The sequence below is a fragment of the Chroicocephalus ridibundus genome, chromosome 2 (genome assembly GCF_963924245.1).
Source record: "Chroicocephalus ridibundus chromosome 2, bChrRid1.1, whole genome shotgun sequence".
NCBI classification, from domain to species: Eukaryota; Metazoa; Chordata; class Aves; order Charadriiformes; family Laridae; genus Chroicocephalus; species Chroicocephalus ridibundus.
The window spans coordinates 11,796,138-11,823,860 of record NC_086285.1 but is presented as its reverse complement, the minus strand read 5'-3'; the positions used below and the strand labels follow the sequence as shown (position 1 = coordinate 11,823,860).

The 27,723-nt window shown below is 37.1% G+C and overlaps 1 protein-coding gene across 3 annotated transcripts in view; it reads right to left on the bottom strand.

Moving 5' to 3' along the window:
* ZMYND11 (zinc finger MYND-type containing 11) overlaps nucleotides 1–27,723 on the bottom strand; it is a 107,257-nt gene that overhangs the window by 27,654 nt on the left and 51,880 nt on the right. Inside the window, exons 3-5 of one of the 3 annotated variants that reach the window (XM_063324432.1) lie at nucleotides 16,687–16,846; nucleotides 3,739–3,783; nucleotides 749–910 (exon numbers count right to left, since the gene is read on the bottom strand). In XM_063324432.1, coding sequence (XP_063180502.1) covers nucleotides 749–910; nucleotides 3,739–3,783; nucleotides 16,687–16,846 — 367 coding nt within the window. The remainder of the gene's footprint in view (nucleotides 1–748; nucleotides 911–3,738; nucleotides 3,784–16,686; nucleotides 16,847–27,723) is intronic. The other 2 variants (XM_063324433.1, XM_063324434.1) reach the window with 2 other exon arrangements.

Sequence of the window (27,723 nt, the reverse complement as noted above, 5' to 3'; positions counted from 1 at the left end):
AACAGAAAGGAGAAGTATCTGGCTGATCCAAAGCCAGGTACTGGTAAGCACCATCCTGACTAGAATGTTTAGTCTTCTATTGACATGTAGACAACATACCTGCTCATTCTTGGAAAGTATACAAAAAACAGTCTTTGCTGTCTCCCTACCATATTCATAAGAACAGCAATTTTGAAGAAAAGCAATATAGATATGGATGCTATGGGTGAAATCCAGATTGGCCTTTTTGCACCAATAGAATCCACACAAGTAAATGACAAGCAGGATTTCATCCCATATTTTTTGATACTGCCCTCATCAGTAACATGATTGTGGCTTTATAATGTACATTATGATTCCAGTAAAATATTAAGAATGCAGTCATCAAAATACAAAAAAAGTTACATTACGATTCATTAAAATGATGTTAAGTAAAAACAGTAGCATCTTATACAGCAATTTGTTTACTCGTGTTGAAGATTTCCACAATGTACTGCATTCACACGTGGCATACATACGTACACACATTCCCACACAGTATACTGTGTGCGTTCAAATGCATAAGTAAAACTTGCTGGAGTCTTCAAAAATGACCATCTGCTACATGCACCGTATTTTGGTATCTCTGTATAGATGCTCTAGTTATGTACCATCGTTTCAGCATTCAGTTCTTTATCCATTAACCTGGCCAGACCATCTGGACACCTTAATGAATCTATTAATGAATATCAATCCTCTAATCAGCACATGAAATCTCATAGGTACTCACCCTGCAAACTGGGCACTGCCAGTGACTACTGCTGTCTCTAAGCCTGAACTCATCAGACAAACACTTGGAATGATACACACGAAAACACAGGTCACATATCAACACCTCTCCAGGCAAATGGCATTCAAAACAATACCAGTCATGATTTTCTGTCTCCCAGTCCTACAAAAAATACAAAATATTTTGGTATGATATTCTGTCAAAATCTGCAGGAACTAAGAACAAAATTGATATGTCTTGAAATCCAGCAGCAATTAGACATTATAAACATTTAAAGAAGTGTATAATGTTTAAAAACAGGGGAAAACCTACATGCTTAAAGATCTTTATCAATTTAATACACACTAACTCCAATAGAATATGAATGCCAAGTTTTAGTTTTTTCAAGTGTCTGATTAGTAACAATTTCAATATGAGCTCTGTCCACAATGAAAAGTGGGTTTGTTTTCTACCTTTGTGTAAAAACACTTGTTGACCTCTCTGTATTAGACTACAAACAAAAGTTTGTGCACCTCAACAGACCATACCTATTTCCTTGGACTATTTCCTCTTGTTTTGATTGTTACAGTTTATTTTCAACTGTAATTTTCTGAAGGGCGGTCCCTTCCAGTCTTTACTCTCTTAAAACTGACAACTTTTCAGCATCGAAGTTTTGAGTTACAAGAAATAAATGAAATCATGAACCTATTACTGCAAGAAATGTTTCTGCTAAGCAATCCCGATGCAATTCAAAAAACAGAAAATGTTTCACTTGCAGTGCCCAATGGCACTAGGCTTATTCCTGAAATGTTCTACAGAAGACAAAGGATATGGTTCTGCTGATGCACAGATGTCTTTAATACACTCTTCCTTGAAAATTCAGCCCCAACGGCCAAATTCTGACCTTTGAAACACGTGCACAAGCTTTGCTGAAGTAAATGAGAGCAGCATGGATATAATTTGGAGGCAGAATTTTGCTCTAAGAATCTACAATAAGTACTAAAACCAAGCAGAACTGCCAGTGGCCACCGTTAAATGTTGATGTTTGTTATCTGAAATGCCACGCTTTTCCCTACACTTAGAAGGCAAAATAGCTGTCATATCTCAGATAAAACTCCCAATGCCTTTTCATGTCAAATGTCACTTTTCAATGGGTTCAGATCTCTGAAAAAATTATTCCTATTCTTCAATAAATTATCTTGATAAAAATCTGATTGAGCTATTTTTAGTGTCATTTTGTAAAGGTGGAGTTAGCAATTCCCACAAACTGCCAGAATTGGCATTTGTCTGATTCTCATTTTCCCATGCCTGGGAACTACGGTCATTTAAGTCCTTGTGTGAGAGGTCTCCTCCAACGGAGCAGCGCAAGAAGTGCTACACAGAAGTGGCACTTCCAGTCCCTTCTGCTGAAGAGCAGCTGTGTTGTGTACATAATTCATCTGACCAGAGCCCCCACAAATATATGAGATTTAGGGAGAGCCTCAACCCAGCTTGCCTACACTAAAGTTTATATACCATGAATGTTGGGGCATATTGCAGGGGCAGTAAATTCAAGGGGACAAAAAACCCCAAGCAACCTTTAACCAATGAGTTTTTAACTCAGAACTTTGCCCTCCTTTGTTGTTCAGATTAACAGTGTAACTTGACTCTTCTATTGTTTCTCCTCATTTAATTTTACTTGCCAATTCTCTGTATCTCAGAATGGGATAATAATACCACCAAATTTGTCTACAAAGAACAAATTATCATTTCACCAAATCCTTCCCCTTCCACAAAGTCCAGTGGCAGTGAACTCTGGGAGCTCTTTTTTTTTTACGATATTTTAGAAACAACTAAAGATACTGCATTGTCAATGTACTTGATTTGCCTGTAGACTGAGAAAAATCAGGATAAAGTATTGCTTTGTATTTCTTTCATATTAAATGTAATGCTTATCTTCTTTATAAAACAAACAAACAAACAAAAAATATCAGATGGCAGTAAAGGGCCAATTAAGCAAGAAAAAGAATCAGTTTTGATTAAAGATCTATCCAGATAAAAATCAAACTGAGAAGACCTCAATAGGTCCCAGCTACTGAGGAATTTCACCACAGAATCAGGATTCCAGGAGTCTTAATTTTTATTCATACTAGCTACTTATTGGTATATCCCAGATATTCCATTGTTAGGAAATATGCTGGCAAAGAGATGTGGAATTTCATAAACATATAAGGAAATATACTTGCTGGCAAGAAAAATCATACACTCAAGCCAGAAACCATGACGTTAAATAAAACACCAGAAGAAGCTTCCTTCAGTATTCACACTGTAAAGTTTTGAAAAGATCATTATTTCTAAATATAATCACCCAGGTTTTCACAGAAAAGATTTCTAGTTTAATGCAGTATATTTAGTGCATAAGCATATATAAAACATTAATTTATGCAATATATTTGAAAAGTTAATAAAGAAAATAAAAAAAGGTACATAGCCCTTGTGAACAACTACACTATTGACTTCAACAGCAAGGTCAGAGGCATTAATTTTGCTCCAACAGCAATGAAATGTTATTGCTTCTTTTGCTTTACATAAGTTTGAATGGGAGGAGAATTTTCTCCCAACGTATTTTTTTTTTCATGCAGGATATCAGATTCATTTAAATGGCTCAAACTCTGACTGTCAGTGCTTGGGGTTGGACAGGTCAAAATTCTCCGCCAGCTGCAAACACGGTTAAGTCTGCATTTACAAAACACACCACCAGGTGTCATCAGCCACTCCAAAAATGACTGATTAAAGGGCAACCATTGTAATAACATCTTGAACTGTAACATGTGAGTAACCACTTCCAGCCCCCAGGAGAGAGAAAAAATCATCAAACTACATACATACATAATGTAGACTAAACTCAGAATTGGAAGTGATATGGATGATGGTGGTGGTTAATATAGTAAACTAAGCTATCCTAATGGAAGACAGAAACGTAATAGAAAATATGACAGAATTCAAAACCACATAGTGCAAAAATTGTTCACCTTGTTTTTTGCTGCTGTCTGGGAAAAAGGCTGCATACCGTAGGCCTTTCAAAATAAAAACAAAACAAACTTTGTATCTATACTGTAAGCCATCTGATTATCAGGATATACACAAGGCTAGAAAGAATTCATGCACAGTGACCAGGAAATCAATCTGTTACTTCTAACATCTGGTTGCATACATTTCCTCCTGCATTTCTGGTATGCTACCTAGTGCTTTTACCACATTTTGTTTCTTTAAACTATCCCATGTACTTATATCATTAAAAGAACCCAACACCCATCTTCTTCCCCATATACACACCCACCACCAGGCCAATTTAGAAATCGTCAAGAATATTAATGATTGTTAATTAATGCACTCTCTTTGATACATAAACCTTCTTTGGCCATCTAAAAAAGATCCCTGTAACATAATTCACTGCATAGGCAGTGGCCCCACCAAAATCAAAGCAACGTCTTCCTTGATGCACATTATCAAAGATTAATCTATCACTTTATCAACAAAACTCACAGTCCTTATTTGTGTATAAAAGGTGATATGTTTTCCCGGGGCCGTGTGGAATGACGGAAGGATCTTCGCCACAGGGACTCAATTTGCCAATAACCTTATTTCCTGAGGCAGGGCAGGGAAAGCCTCCTGGGTCACCGCGCTGGCAGACGAAGGGAATCCTCTGCCGGCAGCACCCGGCTGCCCAAGTTCAGCAGTTCAGCGGCACCCAGTGACTGGCCACAACCCCCAGGAGGGAGCGGATTTGGCAGCAACGCTGCATAGCTCAGCTGCAACAGGAGGCCTTCCCCCGTCATTTTACTCAGCTGCCCGTTGCATTTGTAGATACGTGCATCAGCAGGGCAGCAAATGTCTGTTTGGGGGATTGTACTTAATAGCCGAAGAGCTATGCTCTGTTAAGCAGAGTGGGATCTTGCAGTGATATGGGTCACTTGTGGTCACTTGTTCTTTATATTCAAATCAGTCAAACATTAGATCATAAAGGTCACTTTGCACTGATATAAATAGTTGAGATTTCTCAGCAACACGAATGAAACAATGCAACAATTTTGAAAATATGGCTTAAATTATGTCCGGCACATAAGCTTACTTTTTTTCTGATTTAAGTAGGTTGCCTTAAAGCAAATACATAAATTTATTCTGGAAGTACAAAAAAATAACATGGGACAGAAAATGTCAGGCTATCCAGAACATTTGACAATTTAAATACAGATAAACCCAACAGAAAGGAATGAATCATCATGTCGTAGCCTTTACTGTAGAATAAAATATATAGTTGTTGTCAAGGAAAGAATAATTTTAGTGCATAAAGAAAATGTCCATTATAATGCAAATGTACGTGGAAAAGAAATGCTTACTCATTAGTAATGGAGATTTACTTAGCTGTAATTGAAATAGGGAATCTGTATGTTGGAGAATGTGACATCCTGCTGTACAATTAGCATACCATTAAGTAGGAGATGTGAAGCACATACTGACAGTAAAATTAACAATAACTTACAGGTCACAATTGTAACTATTAGGTCACTTCCATACCTTAGCAAGCCCATAATTATTGTAAAAAAAAAAAAGATAAAAAAACAATTAGTAAATTTTTATTTTCCTATAAATTATATGTAGGTATAGCATATGAAAACAACATAACCTCCTTTCTTAGACTGTCTGAAAGGACCACTTTGCCTTTTTATAATGCATATTCCATTAACATAGCTCATTTCTTACCTGTTAATCTGTTTTCTCCAAGTCCCTTAATGGTAGCCCAGATACTCGGTATTAAGTCACTCTACTATCAGATGGAGAGAGGAAAAGGGAGGGGGGAAAAAAGGCAAAACTCTATTCACGAAACTCCCCTTTACGGGGATTTGCTGGTTTCACAATGTTGAACTACATTTCCCAAACCATCCAAATTATGGATATCCTTTGGACCCAACCAGTAAGCTAAAAAAAAAAAAGGGTCACATAGATGGGAAAAACAATTATAAGTCAGTTATCTCTTTGGCGTAATCATTTTTATTTATGAATAATACACATACAGTTCTGTTGTCCTAAATTCAATATGACGCAAATGATGGCAAGCATTTTCCATGGAGCTCATGGTTCCCAGCATTTCCTGTGTGGCACTTGTTCCATAGCACTCTTTGGACGTTTTTTTTCCCCAGTTGCTTTGTTTCAAGTGCTTCTCCAGAGTTTCTTTGCTGCTTACCTATGCACTGCTGTGGTGTTTCTCTATATCTCTCATCCACACTCATGCACACACAGCTTCCAGATCACTGGATTTTCATTCAGACCCACCTGTGCGCAAACTCACGGTCAGCCCTGTGTAGTGTGTGTGCTTTAACAGTCCCTACAGCTCCAGCTATCTAGCGGATAAAGAATTTTAAACAGTTTTTCGCATTTGGTCTGAAGGAAGAGTATTATCAGATACATAGTAGATTTCACCACTTTTTGTATCCTAATGACACTTTTTGGTCTGTCACAGTGGTGGAATCTAGAATGGCAACAAGGTCCATGCCAGCAGAAAGAAGTTGTTTCCAAAATATAAACAATTTTAAAATAGTAGTTTTTGCACACTTAATTTATTTCAAGACGTTTTCAAATCACCAACCCAAAACTTTAGTGTAATCTTTTCCTGACTGTTTCATAACCCTTTGGAAAACTGTAACGGATCTCAATGAATGAGTTCCTACCATTTCTCAGATTCCTGTTTCTTTGACATCTAATGAAATAGGTCATGCCCAATTTGAAGATATAATTTCTGAGGCAAACGTTCTGGATTCTGGTATTTTACAATTCGGGAACAGCCATAAGGAACAGTTATTTCTCTTCTCCTCACCTCCATCAGCTTTAACATCAGAGTTCTTTCAATTTTACCACTTTCAGCTAAGAGAGAACCTTTTAAAATCTTGGATTCTGCTATTAAGATTTCTTTGTTGCCTTTCAGTAACTCTTTGCTGGAACCCAACAAAGTTGACTACCAGTCCATACCAAGGGGACAGATACATTGAAAGAAATGCCTCCCGCAAGAATTACACTTTACTTTTTTCACATCTTTCATTTTGCAACCTGCATCCATCATCATCTTCTGTACTTAATCTTTTGTATTTCAACCTTTCTGCTGTAAATGAAAAGCCTTTATCATAATAACAAGTGGTGCTACTGCATTCTAGCATGGGTGTATCTACCATACCATCACTCCTCTCTGGTATCCGAGTCCTCTCCTTAAGAGGTCTCAGAGTATGCCGCAAGAACCTATGCCCCCATTCATATTAAACAATGCAGCATCTACTTCATTCTAAACACATTTTCCACTCTTAATTCATCAGTTCCTTTCTGTCTTTTTCAAGCAGCATCTCTTCCCATCAAAGCTTTCTCAATTAGACATGAGCTTTACTATAGATAACTGTTAAAACTTTGCAGTGCATTCTGCAGTCTTTATGACTCAACAAACATGACAAACCACTGCGGGGACGCACTACCTATGTCCACTGCTGTCCTCTGCTACAAAACCTAAAGGAAATGCTTCTTACTTATACATTTGCTGTAAACAGGTACTGTGCACTTAAAATTATTTCTCTGTTCACCAATACTTCTCTCAAAGTGTGAATATCAGAATCCGTGCCCCACACAAAAGGCAGTCTGAAACAGGCTCAGACAAGAGCAGTTGTAAGAGCACATCTTGTTCGTGCACAGGCCTCTTTTCTTAAACAGGCTGTATCTCATTGGGTAGTAGCTAGTAAAACATCTTCAGCTTATCAGAGATCTCTGGCAGATGTTGGTTTTCACTCAGACATTAGCACACATTGAATACTACCTGGGTCAAACAAACATAACGTGTCATGGAACACCATTCCCAGTATTTTTTCAAACGCAGTGGGGACACTGTGTATGTTTTTCGCCAGAGGTCCTAGACTGCTGTGAGGGCAGTCCTCCTCCTGCCCTTTGGGTCAGCCTTCTCTTCATGCCACAACATCCTTGGCTCCATCTAGTCCTTAGTGAGCATGAATCCTCCTGTAAGTTTGCTTTCAGTAGCCCACTGAATCTGCTTTTATCTTTTCATCAGAACAATAGGTTAGGCTCCGAACTGAGGAAGGCATGATTAATTCCTTGATGACCCAGAGGACTTACTCCATCTTTGCAGCAGGTAAATGGTGAGCTAGCTGTTTAATAAAGTATTTCCCTTTTATCATTGCTGTACAGGATCCATACTTGACCCGGATGATTGCTTTACAATGATAAAGTTTCTTGGATCATCTCACATTTTACATTTAATGTTAGAGTAATGCATTAGAGTAAATTCAGCATCAAAATAAGCTTTTTTTCTCCCCGGTAGTTTCCTAGATATGTTGCCTCTTGTTTTGCATCTATTTTTTTCCTACTGCTTTTGCTCATCAGAAGTGCTCAGCAAATAAACAAGCATCCATCTCTCCTTCAAAGCCAAAAGAGTTCAGCAGCTAGAATCCCTTTATGAAAATTGTTTCACTTTATCTTCTCCTTCTTTTTCTAGAAAACTACCACAGCAGGTAGCTACAATGATGCATGCTTTTACAGACAGGATAATCTGTCCACTGCAAATCAGTTGCCTTTACAGATCCTTTCCTTTGATGACCTGGGCTTCATCTTTAAAATGGATTTCCACAAACTGACTCTGTAGGACTCTTGGTAGGTATTCGTTACCCATATTTTATCACAAAGAAATCCAAAGCAATTATAAGTTCATGTGTCCTCACAACTCCCTAGGCATCTTGCTTAATTTCAAGTACTTATATTGATTTATTTATTGATTTATTTATTATGGCCATGATTTTCATAATCTCAGCAATTAACTGTTTGGGATTTTCTACATTATTTTTAATTTCTCTCATTTTAGAAATCAGTTTTATTCTAAAAAGAACTAATAAAAAATCATTAGTCAAGAGACAGACCAAAATCTCCTTCTTCATAGTGCATATTAAACGCAGACATACTTATAGGCTCGTGATAATCCATTTCCATGTTCTTCACTGATAACTGCTTCCTCTTCTGAGGCACTGATGCAAGAAGACTCAGGTTCTGCAGTGATTTCCACAGCCTCTCAGAACACTTTTAGCTTTCTTTCATTGAGTTTAATCTGCAAGCCTAAGTTTGTCTAATTAATGTATTGCCAGTTTGTCTTAAGAAGTCTTCTGTTTCTGGCAGAAACCACCAAAGTCTTCTCTGGATGCCTGCCAAGACAGGTATGTTTTTATTCCCTCTCCCACCTTGTAGGTATGTCCTGGACAATGCAGGGTGAGAGGCTGCAAAGTATAGAGCCAGTTTCTAGCTCCCAGAGCTAAAGAAGTGAAGTTTTTTCAAGAAGCGTAGTAGCATGCCAGCAGCCAAAATGACTACTAAAATCCCTGTCACACTTATCTTCTCAGACTATGAGCTGTGTTCCCGAAGCAAAGAATAAATCTCAGTTTCCCTCCCAAGAAGATCGTGTTTGGGTAGCAGTAGTTTACATTATTTGAGGTGAGACAATACAAATATTCTCCTCCAGGATATTACAAATCGAAAATAGTTTCAAATGGAAATATTTTATTTTCTTTCTTCATGTTCCAAGTGAGTTCAAGGTTAATAGAAACTTTCAACTTATCTCCTCAGAAACTGGATTTGCTTGCTATTAATGTCACTGTTTTTTACTTAGGTTGAGCCAAGAGGAGGTCTGTAGGCTATTTTCATTAGGGAGATGAATCAGTGATGGAGTGAAGTATTTATTAGGTGTAACGCTTTTTATTTCCACATTTTGTATGTGAAGGCTTTGTTCCCCTAGAGAGAGGATGAATCCAGACCAGAAAGAAACCATCTCTTTGCTTGTAGTTCCAAGTTTCCTTCCAAGAACTGTGCACAAAAAGGGTCTCTCCCCTTTCCTTTCTTAAAATACGTTTACATTGCTTTTCTAGCCTTATCTTCTCCATGGAATTTTGTAGTGGTTTTTTGTAGGTTGATGCTTCTGCACACACAGAAACATTTAATCTGAACCAACAGCAGAACTTCCTACCCACTTTGCTTAAATCTCCAACTTCTTGTCCATGTCCCCTGTGCTGTAAGTGTGGCTGGTATTGTTTCAGCTGTCAGTGATATAAAGGCATGAGGGCTGCATTTTTTGTGCATGAAGCATGAATATTAGTAAGTCCAACAGCTTTAATGAAGTTTCATTCAGTGACTGGCATGACATAATAATAAAAGATTCAAAATAGTTGCCAGAGATGCAGAGCATTTTGAACCCACAAAGTTAATAAAAACAACACTACCAGGTCAGGGTTGGCACAAAGGAGGTGGAAAAAACCAACATGCATATTTTCAGAACAAACTCAAGATGGACTGATCTATGTCATCTAGTCCATTAGCATAATTTAAATCCCATGATGGAAGCTTTGTACAGACTAGTTTGACTAGTTTACTCCAAACCTGTAAGTAAATTATCATTCTTTGAACACCCTTTCAATCAGAAAAAACATTTTGTGAAATCCGTGAACAACATCATCAGTATCTCAACTCTAGAACAGTGAGTGAAAGCCTCAAAGAAGAATACAGCATTACATTCAGTGAATTTTAAAAAGTCAAGTGGCAAATCTGTGAGAGGTAAGTGAAGATGCTGATGAGGTTGTTTTGCCAGTTTAAAAGAAGTGTCACCTCTTAGGTATGGTCTCTACTAGTGTAATCTTCAGTAACTTGAAGATCCTCCAAACAGTGTGAGCTCCTTTTTTAGGGGATGAAAAATAAGGATAAGTAGAGGAGAGGGAAGAAATACTCCTGAACAAATGGGAAGAGAAGAACAAGATTGGAAAGGGAATGCAGAGAATTGTTCCTGATTCTTAACCCACCTGGAGACAGGAAGAGCCACTGGAATGGCAGTGAGGCCATTCTCATGAGCTGCATGCTAATAGTCTTAACGCAAACATAAAGGAGGGTCTTGGCTTTAATACAGCAAGAATTTCTCATCCATGAGGTGGGAGTTCAGAATTCTAATTTGCTTCTCAAGGATAAAATAGTCTATGCTTTGATTTGGCGATTTGAAAATATTTGCTTTTCTGAACTTTCACAAATCCACACCAGGATATTACACCAGTGGACGCTGATTTTTTAGTTCATTAATAAGCAGAATTTTACACTAGTGCACTTTGTGATAATAATTTTGTAGGAAAAATCATTGCCTTTAGCACACAGTGGATTGATATGGTGGCAAAATAAGCTCTGAATGATGGGACCTTAGAGAATGGAAAGATAGACAGCAAAGAAAGATTCAAAGAATTCCAGAAGCTCATTTCCCTTGAGTGCTCTCGTGTGACCAGACTGTTATGTGGCCTGACGCTCAAAGGCTCCTCATACTCTCCTGAGGTGTGGAATAAGAGATGAAAGCCAGTCTGATCTTTTCTTTTTCACAAGATCATTCATTAAGTCTTTGCATCAGTGAATCAACAAATGTAAAGAACACTGGTAGTTTCACAATAATTAGGAATCTACCTGGAATGTTCTAGCCTCGAAAATCCTCAATTTGTTACAACATGTGAGAAATTGTATCTATCATGGTTTGGGCTGTTTGGCTTTGGATCAGTGAATTCACACAGGACTTCAGATTAAAGGCAATATGGATGGATAAGACAAATAGAGAATTTTTTAAACACTGAAGGAAATTTTTCTTCATTTGGTGTGACATGTAGTAGTAAGAGCTTTCATGATGAAGGCACTGTCTGTCACTATTGCTGTTTCATATTATCCTTCTGCTTCTAACTGAAATGAATGGGATGCACATTAAAACCATTCCTCAACCTAGTTGTTAGTAGCCTCTAGCTTGCTAGGAATAACTGGTAGCTATGTAGGTTGGTTTTGGTTTGAGGTTTGGAGTTTCTTTCTTTAATTTAAACTGTATTTTATGTACAGAAAAGTTTCAAACCCTCACAGTGACTGTTCTTAAGCTTTTTACAATTATCTTCATATTTATGGAGACTCGAGATGACATAGCCAGTTCAAAAACCTGTCTACCAACACTGACCTAGCATGGAAAAATCAATATAATTACAAAAGCAATTAAGCACGGCAAGTAAGAAACCCGGCCTTTGCTCAATCTAAAACAATTTAGATTAACACAAACATAACAGCCAAAATACTCCTTTCTCATAGACTGATCCTAGCAAAATTGAAGCTGCAATACATCAAATCACAGTAATCACTGGGTGTATGCCTAAGGTCACTAGGGTTAACAAAATCACCTTCAACACTCACAGTGCTGGCAATGTGTTACAACAACGGTTAAAATGATGAGAAAGCAGTCAGAATGAGGAGAGTGATTATTTAGGCAATCTTGTGACTTGAAAGTATCTGGACTCACTTTGAGCAAGCATCGTTAATTTCTAGATGTAAAATATCAGAAAATCCCCAGTAATGAGTTAGCAAGTTATGAATACATGGGTGTGTTGGGAAAAAGCACATTCTACTTCTAATGTTTTCTGAAAACAGAAAAGCAAGCAAACTGCCCCTCCAAATAGCATGCTCTCCACTAAACCAAAAGATCTTTAGAGGGAAGGATTGAAGAGGCAATAATTTCATATGGAGAGGACTAAATGCACGGGAAAATAACTGTAACTAAACCCCAAAGTCGGATTTAACTAGCCAAAACAGTTGCTGGCTCTTTCTATAAGCAATCAATTAAAAGATCAGAAAATAGAACTCTGTAGGAGAGTGACCTCTTGCAAACATAATCACCTTGTATGTATTTTGTCAGTGAAGAAATACCTCCAAGTGCCTTAAATAAGTGTGAAGCCTCACTCTTCACATCTCGTTAGAGAATCTGACCACTACAAACCAATTTTAAACCACAGCAGTACTATGAGATATGTTGCATTCAGATGCAAACAATGAACTCATGTTACTAACACATCTTCATTTTGGAAAAGCACAATGGTTTTTGGCTTTATGAACACATGCAGATTGAAATTATACATTCATAATGCCCCTCTCTGGGTCAGTGCAGTTTTATGACTTAAATCATGAGGAGAATTAGCACATTAAATGTTCTAAATAGCTCTGGACCCACTGTCTGTAGAAAAATCACAAAGTAAGTAAATGCCTAAGACAAACTAACTCTAAGAACTGTATCCAGCCCTCCTATAAAGCTACATTGATGCTTTAATTTGATGTTTTTCATTGGAATTAGACTGACCACTATTTTACACAGACAAAGGTACATAAAAGTTATGGCTTAACTGAAAATAGAACGTAATAAGTAAGGAGATGCATGATTCTTTTCTTCAAGAACTACATTTCCCTTTCGTTTCATTGACTGTATTGAAAACATAGTTAACAACACTGATTTGCAAATTTGTTTCTACACCCGAAGAGCACAGAGATAATTTATTTTATATTGATAATAAATACCACTTCCAAATTCCACAAGTTCCATGAGAAATAAAGTTTTTAGAAAGAAAAAGTAAACTTTCATTACCAGACTTCAGGACTGACATTTCCCTTGCAAGGCAAGAAGCTGCAGAGATTTTGTTGAATTGCATAATAATGGCATCGACAAACAGTGAAAATGCAAAATTCCTAACTAATATCCTCGATATTTACGGAAAATAATTTCTTCTCTCATTTATTTTGTCAAACGCATTAATCATCTGCAAGATGAGAAAGCCTGTAAGATGAGAATGCATTTTGAAAATGTGCAAAACATCTGTATAGATGGCAAATGAGCAAACAAAATGAATACCTGCACAAGCCCTGGAGGTATAATATTTAATATTTGCAGCAAAGTTCTTGGACAGATACTAACCCTTAAATATCAGTTGGAAAACCGTACGTTTGGCAACTGACTCCGTATTTTAAATTTAGTAACTTATATAAAAATATTTCTCCCACGTACATCTGAGAGAAAAAGAGAACAATTTTATATTCTTTTAAATCTGATCATTCGTTTTTCCTGTTTTTCAGAATATTCATTTTCACATGAGTTGTCCCTTTTGGAAGGGCCTCCTGATGACCTCAAACTGTTTTGTCTTTGCACCTCAGCTTGTTCTTTTGTATGATATCCCTAAATATATGAGATTTTGCTTCATTTTTTTACCACAACTTCAACATACCAATAGAACAACGGTAACAAAGTAGTGTAATTTTTTTAACACATTCCACTGAAGATTAACCCTATCAGAGATTGTGCCCTTACTGCATAGATCTATCATTATGTCAACCTATTGGACAGGGCAAATGTTTGGAAGCATGTAAGAAGGCTCCACAGACTATCATCTAATGAATCTTTTTCAAATAGAGCTGTTTTCATAATCTGTATGCTTTTAGTTACTGCTACCATTTAGCAACCAGTTCACAGTCATCATTAAAACTAGGCCTTGTGGCAGCCTCTAGTCAGGCACCTATGTAAGTAACAGATACAGGTGCTCAGCAGTTCTGCAGCCCAGGCCAGTAATTTATTTACTTGAATATGGACTTAAAATGCTAAAATTTAGATCCAAAACTTCAAAAACTGAGCAAATACTCAAATAAAAAATGGGAGGAGGGAAAACAGGAATGTGTCCTTTTGCTAACTCCTTGAAACAGCTGTCCTTACTGATGTCTACTGTGGTGCCAGAAAACAAACTAAAATCCAAGGGCATTTTTGTACCGATGCCAACAGGTAGTGGATCAGTTCTCAAGTCTTTCTCTTTCACGTTATAAGCTTTCCAAGTTCCTGTAGTACCAGTCAAACTCAGTTTGACAACTGGGTCAAGGGTCTGTCTGTATGTGCTGAAGTTTGATGAGTCTGAAAGCCCTGTTCCAACGTTAATAGCCCTATTTCAGAGAGCCCTATCTCCTACAAGTGAATCTCTGAAAAGACTTCTGTGTGTTTGTCCTCACTGAAACGTAACTTGAGCTCATGGTTCAACAGTCATTAGTACCAGATCTGAGCAGCACTGAATTACAAAGAACTTGATCAAGTGCAGACAAAGCATCTGTAAAACTATCCAGTGTGTCCAATGTACAGAACATACCAAACTTCATGGTTTTGCACCAATTGTTGGAGAATGGAAAATATTTGATCTGATGTCAAGTGATGACAATGACACTTTGTTACTCATTAATATTTTTTGAATAAAAGAACAAAGAGAATGACTTTGTGCCAAGTCAATGTGTTTTGCTTCATGTGTCTGCAGCATTTTGATTCAGTATTAGGATCAAGAAGTTGGAGGCTGGGTACTGTTGAAACATGGCCTGGATCAGAAGCTGATTCCTATTTTTGCATAAAACTGTTAAGTCAAGTGTGCACTGGTGTTCTGAACAACTGAGATGGCTATCAGACATATGGACACAGCACAATGCATCAGGGATTATCAGTCACGCTGAAAATACAGTCAGTACTTCTAACCAAAGGGCTATTCATAATGTGACTTAAGCAGCATCTTCAGTCAAGTCAAAGACAATTCTTCATTCCGAGATAAAATAATTACACAATTCTAATGACTCACTGGGAATTTACATGCTGGTTATCTTACAAGTTTTGTAAGAGAAATGTTGCTAATAAGTAGCATTTTTTGAATGACGGTTTAAGAAATGGCTATTGTGAGGCATTTTGAGTCTTTTTTTTTTCTCTTAGCAACAGAGGAAAAAACCAAACTGAATACTTGAGATAACTACAGATCTCAGACTTTATGCCATGTTGAGTCTTCATAGTTAACATCACCTCTAAACTGCAAAAACTGACATAAGAAATACCTGAAAGGGCTAATTTTGAGACGTTTACTCACAGGGAAAATAGTAAAAACAAAGCTACATACCCTTTAAAGGCTCCCTTGAGGGTTTCTAATGAAATTAGAATGAGATAACAGTGACATAATGTACATTAAATACATATTTCAATACCTTATTTTAGTGTAACTAGGATAATTTTAACTAAAATGTTTTCTATTATGGATACTGCTTGTTTCCACTTTCTATTTCTCTCACTTTAAAACAAAAAAAAATAATCTGTTGTTTCACTTTCAGGATCTTATTGATGGCTACAATAACGTAATGAGCATTTTGGTGGTTTTCAGAATTTATTTTCCTGTAGAGTTTTTCTGGTTTTCCTCAAAATTTAAATTATTATCTATGTCTGAGACAATGCTGTTCATTTTACCAGTATTTGATGCAATTTATATTCCAAGCAACAGTTCCTAGTTCAAGTATTTTAAAGTATTTTAAAGCTTTGCCAAACTCTTTTTTTTTTTTTTTTTTAATTACAAAAACGTGGTCTTGTAGATACAGAGACCGGAATTCTGAACAAGGCAAAGTAATTGTGCAAGCTTTTTCCCGGTCCATGGGACTATTCTCAGTTAACTTTGTGAGTGCATTTCAACCTGTTTAATTCAATTTAAATATTAATTTTACACATCCAGTGGAACAATGTCTGTATGCCTGTAACTAATTTTCTAAGAAAATCCTTCCTAACTGAGTGCCCTGGTATTCACAAATATCTGTAAAGCACATCTTTGCATGTGTGTTTGTATACAAATGTACAACTTCTTGTTGCACTTTTGAAAGGGAGAGGAGTTCTTCCTTCCTCAGATTCAGATTAAAGCAAGATTAATCAAAAATTCTTGTCTTCGGTTTTTTTTTTTTTAAAAGATACCATCTTTGGGATTTGAGGACGTCTGAGGATTTCAAGTAATACCAATATTTACTGTCTTCCTGTACAGCTGTGGAAGAGAATATTACATAAAAGTGAGGGATGACTGAGCAAAGGACTTTGCCAGTGTTTCATAGCAGAAAACTCAGAACTTGAGAAGAAAGAGCTTTTATGGAATAGAAAAGGTTAAAAAAGTTTAGAGTGCATTAATTCCCTCTTTGCAAGCACCAATATAGCATCTATAAATAACTTTAAATAGAAATTAAAACAAGTTTCATGCTAAAATATGAGAAATCGTGATTTAGTTTCTCAAAGATTTTATACTCACAATCTCATCTCCTGGCAACCAATATCCTTCTTGTTCAATACCAGCTTTTGACCCTTTACACCCCACCGTCAGGGTTTCAACAATAAGACCATCCTTGACTGCTAAACTCAGCTGACGTGTGGTTTCTTTTGGATGCATACCATGGACTCGAGACATATACCTGCACACAAAGCACAAAAGTCTTTAATTGTTAAACTATAAAATGTGTCAGCAAAAAGATACTATTTTTCAAATTATTAAAAATAATACACAGTTTAAGTTTTAGGTTGCTTTTAAACTGTCAAAATTTATACAATTTCCCCATTTACTCCACATCATCTTTGCCTCCCCTTGAAGTTATCATGTACACACTTAGACAAGTAGTAGCACAGTAACCTACAAAAAAAAATGGTCATATCCCAAAACTAACAGGCACACTGCTTGGGCTTGTCTCTGCTAAACTTCCACACCCATTTGTGCCCCTAAAGAGACTTCTTTAAATTAATTGAAACTTGCATTTCTGTAATATTTCGTATAGCATACATACTACAAAATGAGTCTGGAGATGTACCAATGAATCTATGTGATGCTCATGATTACAACACACTGATAAAAAATGGGAAATTTATGCATCACATATGAAAACCCAACAGCTAGAGTTACAGTACCAAGTAGTTTTTCTCCGTTTCTTGAGATAACCACAATGATCACACTATGATGAACTGCGCTGGTGAGAACAAACCACATATAGCCTAAACTGTGTATATGCATGAGATTCAGTTCTGTAATGTTGACCTTAAACCAGTATAATTTACTTCTAGACCAACACCAAATATTAACTTGGAGTAAACAACATAAAATGATCTTCCCTCAAATAAAGATGACTTCCCTGTTTGAAGATCATTATACTTCAGAATTTTTTTTAGCAGAATTCCAAGAACATATCTATGAGTCACTGCACATGGGGAAGTGAAGAGAACTGCAATCACATGCAATCAGCAGATAAGTGAACTGACTTGGAACCAATTGTTTTGTGGACATATTTTTCTAGTTATAGCTCTCTTACAATCACAGGGCTAACTGAATTTCTCTCCCGTTTTTGGTTTCTCCAGGTGCTCTACCTTACCTGTCTACTAGCAGAGAAATTCCCAATTTGCCTGCTTCAAGACAAAGCTGTCAGCTATAGTATGTTTCATGCTTAATAATGAATTCCAGCATCCACGATTCTTTTACAACTGTCATCACAAACACCTTCACAAAAAATATAATTGTTTGCTATCAGGAGCAAACTTGACGAAAATTTATTTTAAAGCAGTAGCATTACATAAAAAAAAAAAAAAAAGAGTTACATCACTTCAGATTTGTTTTTAATAACGTGACTGACAGGAACTTTAGAAGTTATAAACTTACAATAAGAGATGAAGACCCTCATGATGAGATAAAGAGTAGTCAACCCTCCAATCAACCCTTCTCTTTGAAGACATATGACTTTCAAACCTCTTATTGTTTTGGATGCATAAAGGTCTTGTCCAATCCAGCATTCTCTCTCAAGCTTTGGCTGAGCACTGGTTTACCCTAATCTGATACTTTGGTTTTGCTCTGAAGGAAACTAAACACATATAATCCTATAGTAAATTTCTGACAGAGTAGAAATGTATATTTGTTTAGTAAATTATACAATCATCAGAGCAACACCGGACATTTATAAATTTCTGTCTGGTATCAGAGGCTTTTACATAAATGCAGCATGTTTGCAGGATCTTGGGGTTTTTTTTAGTGTAAAAAATCTGAGATGCAGATGCTGCCATTTACTGTATTTCACAATGTCTACCACAACATGGTCCAAGTCTGGTTTCTTTGTGCATCCTACCACTGCATAAAAAGTAAGTAATAATAAATTAAATTAATAGAGAAAGAACAAAATTCTGTGCAAATCTGTGATCCAAGCTAATACATACGAATCTTATGCTGGCTAGCAAAAAGGATCGAGGGCCAAGCAACAACTCAGAAGATCAGCACATGAGTTCAGTTCTGTATCACACTGGGTGGATGCTCATCTGCCCATCCTGATCCCTCTCTGCTTCTGTAGAAACCTAAACTCAACATGAGATCCTGTTCACATGATATTAAACACTACAATGAGTTTTCCAAGTTCTCAAAACTCCAAGGAGGGCTTAAACAGGCAGAAACTCAAAACTATTATTTCACTTTCAAACACAGTGCCAGTGAACACCATTAATATGCTGAGACATAAAATGCTGAAGCTTTAACTCAATTGTTTATATACTCATGTTACATGTATTTCATGTGTAGTGCATATACACACATATTTATGCAAACACAACTAGCTTTTTAAAGTGCAAATTATCTTTGTCAGCATTTTCTAACTTTATTGTTTTTTCAGCAAATTTCCATTTTACCTCTGTACTAACAACCTCCCCATCAGAGCCACAGCATTCATGTCTTCTGCAAATTCTTCAAGTCTTTAGTAGGTCTCAAAATACATAGCATAGGTACTATCATTCTTCCCATTTTACTGATAGAACAGATCGGGCACTGAGAAAGGAGGTGATTTCCCGACAGTTATCCAGTAGGCTGCTACAGGTCTGAGAACAGAAATCAAGTATTAACCCAGTGCTATAATCTTCAGTGCATCCCGCTGAAGAAACCATGTATTTTGCATTGCATCATCCATAGTTGCAGAAACACAGTCCAACAAAACTCTTGAACATAAGCTACATGTTTTATGATGACTTCTCACTCACATCTCTGAACAGAACAGACATATAATACCAACCAAAAAGCTTTAAACCAAGTCTAATCAGCTAAGAGGTTTAATCTGCCTATTTCAACTGTGGCAGGGTGTGGACTAGCAAAAACAAGCACAAGGCCAGAATCTCCCATTTCTCCAATCCAATCTGTGTTCTCAGCCAGGGTGAAAGTTCTGCCTACTACAACTAAACAATCTCATTTTCTCCAGCTGCAAATTGGGAGTAATAAATCCCATGTGGCTTTTTGAAGAATACTTTAGTCAATGTTCAGACTGTGCAGTCAGGAGATCCACAAGGGCTATGTTTTCCATGTTTAAAGTAAAAAGCTATCAGCTTTCTCAGGAAAGCACACACATGTAGAGAGAATGTTTTTACTTTGAAGAGTAGAACTGTGGCTAGAAAAGTGCCCCCTCCCCCCAAATTTTTCCTTATGTTAAAACCTGTGTAGTGTACGTAGCCAGATATTCACAAAGACTATAAAACACCACTGGCAGGGTCTGGATGAAATCCTATCTTGTTTCTTTTCATCCAGAAGGATGGCATATAATCTAAGAAGCTATTAAGGCACAGGATTTGAACCAGAAAAGACAGTTAAAGTTCTTTAATAATGAAATGTGAAAAACTGTCACAATATGTGAAAGATGCTAGAAACACAAAATAAGTTGAACTCCAGCCTAGAGACAGAAAGCAGGATGTTTGGAGTCCTAACTACCACATCAGACTCATTACTGGATCGGGGAAAAACAATGCTGAAATGTCTTTGTGCAAAAGTGACACTACTAATCCAGGGAGTGCAAGTTTTTTCCTGGCACTGCATGCACTGAAGCATCTGGCACCAAGAAGTTAAAAAACAAGCAAGGGAGAGAAAGCAATCCCTGATTGCTGTTTTCAACAAAAGCTGATTAGCCTTACCTTGGAGACAGGGAATTGAAGCAATACTGGTTTATCATGCTCTTGCCCAGTCCTCCATATCGACAGATTGGGAAGTGTAATACAATCCCTATATTGCTATTATGTAGCCAGACACGAGAAGCAAAGCAAACATGCTTTCAGATGGGTGAGAATAAGGCATGGAGACAAAGTAAAATCCTCTAAATCAGCAACCGGCCCTAATCAGATAGGGGGCTGAAACAACCATTTCAAAATACAATTTAACTGTGCTAATCCCTACTATATAAAATGAGGGTCTGTCTGATGAAAAGAGGAGGTTTGGCCTGATAATCTGCATGTTAAATTCCAAATCTCACCAAATGAGGCTGCTTGTCTGCAGGACACAGAGGCAACTGAACTGCTGCTCAGTATTACAGTATTTATTGGTCAGTATTTTCTCCATTTATAAACTGTCAGCGTAAACCTCCTTGACATTAGCACAGAAGAATCTAGCAAAATTACAGTTTTTGTAATCAACTTCTAAGAGCCTACTAAAGCTTGTTTTCAATTATTGCAACACCACTTGGAAAGCAAAGGGTAAGAATCTTTAGCAGGTAGGTTGCTCATTACGACCCTTAAACAAACCTCAGCATTGTCACACCATCAAACGTATACATAAAGGGCTGACCTTCAGAAACAACATACTACCAAGAGCATCAGGTAAATGCACATGTGTACATAGCTAATACACGTGCACACCTGTCTGACAGCAAAAGAAAAAATTTAGAGAACAATAGAGGATAATCATTAATAGATTTGTAGATCGTATGTGTGTGTGCATACTAGTCTGTATTTAGTGTACAAAATACCAACCAGAAAAATATGAAAACAATTTTAAACCTATATGGCACTGCAGATAAACAGTAGTCAGGTCTTTTCTTATTTAGCAGCAATAAAATATCATCATAGTCTTCTGTTTATATACCTTATTCTTGTTACCCATCCTAAAACCTTAACCATCTCTCAGACACCATGGGGACAGCCCAAGGGGTCACCACAGCTGGAGGTGAGGACTCTGGCAGTCCTCACAGGCCTCATGGCATCCAGAAGCCACACAGCCATCTGCGGCACACCTCACCTTAGCCACATTGCAATGACAGGGGAGGAATGATATGCAGGGAACCATGGTATGTGCACTTTCAGAGTCTCTCTCCTTCACAACAAACTGCAGAAGCTCCTTTAAGTCATGCCACTACTAACTGACAAATGGATCTTGCCACCTCCCTTTGCTAAACAAAACTGGACACCTCGAAACTGCCTGCCTGACCAATATACAGGAGACTTTATAGAAGCAACAAAGTTTGTCAGTATACGAGCAATTCACACCTAAAACTTCAAAAAGATTTTCTCAAACTAGCCAGTGTTCACCATGTCTTTCTATTCAAAACCTACATCTAATACATGTACTTCAACATACCTTAAAACTCAAGAAAAAGGTTTGTTTTGATCCAAGGGGTGTGGAGGAAGCAGATTCTAAAGCTGCTATCACCATGGGAGCAAAACAGACACAAAAGTAGCTGGCACTTGCAGGGGATCAGATGGTGAACTTTTTGCCTACAGCTGTCACACAGCTCACAACTCTTTTGCTTGATGCTGTGCAAGACACAACATGAAGCCAATGCCTGTCCTAAAAAGCTTAATTTATATGGCCACAAAATAATCCACATAAATAGCTAATTCTGTCCCCAAAGAGTCCTCTTGAAGACAACTGAGGTCTACTGAGGTGCAGTGAATGGGCACATGGGCACAGTTGCATAGTGGCCCGAAAAACAAAGCTGGCCATTGAAAGAAGTAAGGAAGGTTACTTAAGGTGGGAAGTTAGCACAAGTATTTAAAAAAATACGTATCTCAGCTTTTTGGACTCATAAGAAATTGCATTTTCAGTGACCTGAACTCATCAAAAGGAAAATTCTGAAAAAATGCTACAGCAAGCATCTTTGTAGAAGTCTAAAGTAAAATACATATAGGAAATAGCTGCCTTTTATAAAATACAACAGTGTGTCAAGTGTAGGTAGATGCTAATTTTAGTGGCAAACACTGTAATCTTGGTCTGATCAATTATCTCTGTGTATGCTCAATGCCTCCGCCCTCCACGATACGAAGGGAAGTAGCAGACTGCTGGCAGCAGCAGACTATCTGTTAAGCAACTCATCCAGGCAGAAACAGAGGTCTTCAGATTTCCTTGTACGCAGAGCCCATCTCACAATTGAGATCTGATAAAATACGGCAGATCCCATTAAACTCAGCTGAAAGACTGACATTAATTTTCAATGTTACCTACAGGTATATAAAAATGTCCTAGATTCAGAGACAGACCTTAAGGAATAATGCATAAAATGGAAGGAAAGCAGCCAAAAATCTATTCTGAGTTTTAAATTGTGTTCCTACCTCTGGTGAGAAATTATGCCTTTTGCTTTAGATTCAGGGTATGACAGCAGTTTTATAGAAGGCCCAAGCACTTCTCTTAAGATTTTTTTTTAATTTGCAAAGAATAGGTCACTTGGTCATACTAAAAGTGAAAATGGAAGAGATGGCTGTGATTTTTATTATTTTTTTTTTAGCAAATACAGCTACATAGCATAAGAACTTCAAATACCCACGCTCAAATCTCAGGAATCCACTAGCTATCCTTGTGGAGAGCCAGGTGAGGATTTGTGCTCACAGTTGTATCTCAAGGTCTCAGTTCAGAAGTGTAGGCTGCCTGCTCCCACCAGACGTAGCACTGAGGTACAAATCAACTTTCACAAAACACAGGCTAAACATTATGGGTATTTGTGTTTCAAAACAATATGTTTGAAATATATATTCCCCGTTTGCCAGAAACTGAGAGCTTGTCTGAGAACTGAAGACCATACAGACACAGAGAAAGTAGAACCATTTACAGTGGGTTTGTAGCAGCACACTTCTGTTTTCTAAGACACTTTTTGATATGCTTATGGTTTCTGAAGTTTCGATTCTAGATTAAAGTCATTAAGATAAAGACAACCAACGCATAACATTCTTCCTCTGTATTCACTCTTCACCAAGAGAGATGCATGTATATGAACAGGCTGCATTTGACTTCCACTGCACTCCACACACCACCAGCACACTGCATAGACCACACAGGCACTGACAGAGCTGTTGCCTGTGCAATAAAACACTGATTATATGACCTACATTTTGTGCAGTCCAAAGTTCCAAGAGGGGGACAGAGAGAAACTGAATTACAGAGAAATGATGAATTTTCTTTTCCCTCCAACATCACTATCTGCAACATTCATTTTGAAGACACATACGCTTTGTAAGTAGGAAAGGTCTTAAAATTTGTTTCGTCTCTCTTTCATAGTTGAGAAATACAGCATTTGCATGAATACGGAATCTAACTTTGTGCAGTGTTTTTATAAAACAAAACTCATAAATTTGACAGTGAAACAGTGAGATCAAGATCTGCCGATGCTTCTTCTGCTACTGCTAAAACAAAGTTAAGGAGTAATCTTGTTTGTGCGTGCTCTAGATACACCAAGCACCATGTATTTTCCTATAATGTTAATCACAGAAATAGGTCATTTCTGTCAAAACCAGGTAATTTTAACTCAGGTAAGTCCTTTCTTTCAGTCATTTAAATTCTCGCTCATACAACTTCACTATACACTTAAGATTGTGTAACCCACCAATATGACCATGACAGGCAAGTAATTAAGGGACGGAGCTACTCAATCCTTATCTGCAAAAATCTCCCTTTCAGAACTACTACCACCTTCTCAAGGAGGAACCTATCTAAAAAAGGGCTCTACTCCCATTTTTCGAACCTAAAAAGTTGTATCTGATACCGCTGGCAATGTACACATATGTGGACTGAGCAGTAGTGGCAAACAGGGGCACTAATTGTTCGGTGTCATTCCATGCATATAAAAAATTGCTTGTGTATATGCAGAGCCACTGCTCCATCCAGAACTTTTCTGTGGATGTAGTGAAGAGACAAACAAGCAATAAATGACTTGGAATATCACATGCTGGCTAATACCTTGCAAATGAAATATTTAGTCAGCTCAGATTGAGCATCTCAATTCAAAACATGCTTAAAAAATATACATTCAAGAGCTTTCATGATTCAGTTTTTGAGAGTTTTCTACCTAATTGAATTTCTACTCTTATCCGGGTTAAAAGTAACAATTTTTTTTTTTTTGGTCAGATTAGTTTTAGCTTGGCCAAGTTTCAAAATCACCACACTGTCACACAAATGTTCACCTAATTACCAGCTGGGGAAAGCACATTGGCTGGAAAAGCCCCCAGGGCAGGGTTGCTGCTTTTGGTGATGATATTGTTTATATGAATGGGAATATGAGACCACAGCCTAAAATAGATGGTATGAGTAGTGCTTTGGAGATCATTCTCTCTCCAGCAGTTACAGAAAAAGCTTTGATGAGCACTTCAGGCCAGATAACAACCTGTTGAATGGCCATGTCACACTCATTTTGATCTTTTACTTCTAACAGAAAGCCACATTTATTTACAGCAAAGAAACAAAACATAAGACAGAGGTTTTACTTTCAAATATTATAAAAGACATTATGATTCAAGCAAAAATCAATACGGGTTGTGACATAAAAAGTAAATTGGTTTGCTTTTAGTAATTAGAAATAAAGATAACCTGTTATGTATTTTTCTGTGTAAAGTTACACAACTTACACAAATATTAATAGAAATACAGAGTACATGAGAACATTCATTAAAATGAAAATGTGGATAGTGATTTTCAAGTCAGCTACACTTCCACTGGAGTTCATAGTTTGCATGTATTATCTATGAAAAGTATTAAACATTGAATATTACAATTTTTATAGTAACAAACGGTAAGAAGAGTTTAAATGAGTTGGCACTCATTAGCAAACATCAAACAAGGAGTATGGCTGTTGTTAATAACCATGTGTTTGTGCTGTTAGTATGAATCATTTTATTTACCAGCCATACACATGCTCAGCCCAGAGATGACTTCCCCTACTGAATCAATGAAGAACATTGACCTTTGAGATAAAAAAAGAAAACTGCCTTACTAACAATACCAAGTAAGATCGTTCTTAAGAGAAGAATTATTAGATAAGGAAAATCGATCAAGCAAAATTCGTTAGAAATCTGAGCACCTATTTATTTTTTGCAGAATGAATTGTAGGAGCTAGATGCGTATGCATTAGTATTTCTGATCAAAGCAAATAAACCAAAAGTTTAGCCTCACCTCAAGCTTCAGTTTTCAACAAAATAGCCTTTTATGCTAAATTCCTACAGGCACAATGGTTGCACAGCTGGCTACAGCATCCTTTCTATTCCATGTAGTCAGCAGAAAGCAGGAAAAAAAGGTGGCAAGGCTGGAGGAATCCCTATCAGTCCCATGGTGAAGAGTTTTTTACACTAGGCACTGAATTTGTCTTATGACAGCCAGCACTGAGAAGCAGACCCAGCAATTCAGGTAGCAACGTTCTTTATCATATGGTGGGACAGTGGCTCAGTACCAAGTCGAAGGAACAATTATCCCTAAAAAATTGCAAACAACACCGCTTAATATATCTGGACTTCTTTTTATGTATTCCTTTAATTAGTTTAATTAATGTGTTTAAATAGAATCGTTACACAAATTGAAGACATTATCTGTATCAAGGAAAGAGCCTGATGGGAAAAAGAGTAATTATTAACATGTGTTACAAACGCAAGATGACACTTTAATGAAATCTACCAACTCAGAAATTTTACTTCTACTGCTACTCAAAGTTCACAATTTTTTTCCTGCTACCCCTGCTTCCACTGTCCCTAGTCAAAAATGTCTAAAAGCAGCTCTTAAAATGGATCATTAGTACTAGCAATATTAAATTTACATAATATCTAAACCAGAAAATCACAAACTCACAAACAAAATTAAGATTAAACACCATATAAACAAATAGATAAAAGCTTTATGACCAATGTAGCTATGACAGGTAACACAGGCCCCATCCCTGGAAGTTTTTAAGGCCAGGCTGGATGGGGCTCTGAGCAACCTGATCTAGTGGGAGGTGTCCCTGCCCATGGCAGGGGGGTTGGAACTAGATGATCTTTAAGGTCCCTTCCAACCCAAACCATTCTATCATTCTGTGATTCTATGAAATTTAATGAACATAGGCCATTGTGAACATTCCTTGTGCAAGCAATGACAATCTGTCATTCCTTCTTAAGGGTCTTATAAAATGTGAGTGTTTAGCTTAGTTCCTCACTTCTCTTCAACATTTTTGTGAATACAGATGTTAAAAATCCTTATTAGCTTGCTGAATACTACCTCATTGGTCAGTTTTGTACAAATTTATAAGCAAAATTGTGTATTGGTTATGATGCAAAAGCTGGTGAGCTTCCCTGTACTTTCCTGCATAACGGCAGTTTTCAGTGTTCTTTTTATTACTTTATAGCATATATCTGAAGTCTTGAAGAAAAGTCTGAAAATTTTAACCTGAATACATTATTTAACCTCACTGCAAAGCCATCAGTATAAAAAATTAATGTATCAAAAAAGTCAAAGGTTTTGGTGTCCATCATATGCGACATATTGCTATGCTTGTAACTGATAGTTATGTACACATAATGCAGAGTTTTTATATATGATGAAAATAATACTTTTACTAAAACCTTTGCTATTAGGGAGTCAAATGATCAGGTTTAGATTGCCTTTTTTTATTAATATAATGTTTTTTAACCAAATTGATCAAAAAATTGCTGAAAAAGCAAAGACGACTTTTTTTTCTCCCAGGATGATCTACGACTAAGGATTTACAAGCTTTAAAACTCTAGACTTTGTTTACCTTGGTTTAACATAAAAATAGTGTTAGGAAAACAGAAAAAAACATTTGTTATTTTCTAAAACAGGGCTAAAAGAAGCAACTGAAGATTATCACAGGAAGAGAGAAGCAAAGTAAAAGAAATGGAAAAGGAGATTGACATAGTGGAGTCAGACAGAAAGTGTTTTGTCCTTGAATATAACAGAAAACACATAAAGAGGTATTTAAAACTAAGAGTTTTCTACCCTGTCATCACCTGGTGATGTGTTTCTGTGTTTGTTTTCTGTAATGCATAGAACTATAATTAAGGCAACCCAATACAAACTGAATTCTGTTTTCTCAGAGGTGAACACTCAATAAACAGGCTGCCACTCGAGGCAGCTACGTGGCCTGCCGAGGAAGCAGCATCGCGCTTCTTATAGTAGGACCTTGTACTCCACACTTTTGCTTACCCTTGCGTAATTGCAAACTGCTATGACACTGCGTGGCACGGAAAAAAACTTCACTGTGCTTTTCTTCCTCATCCTTTCCCAACTGGTAAAATGTGAGCTTTCTTGAGCACCTCCTTCAATATTGAC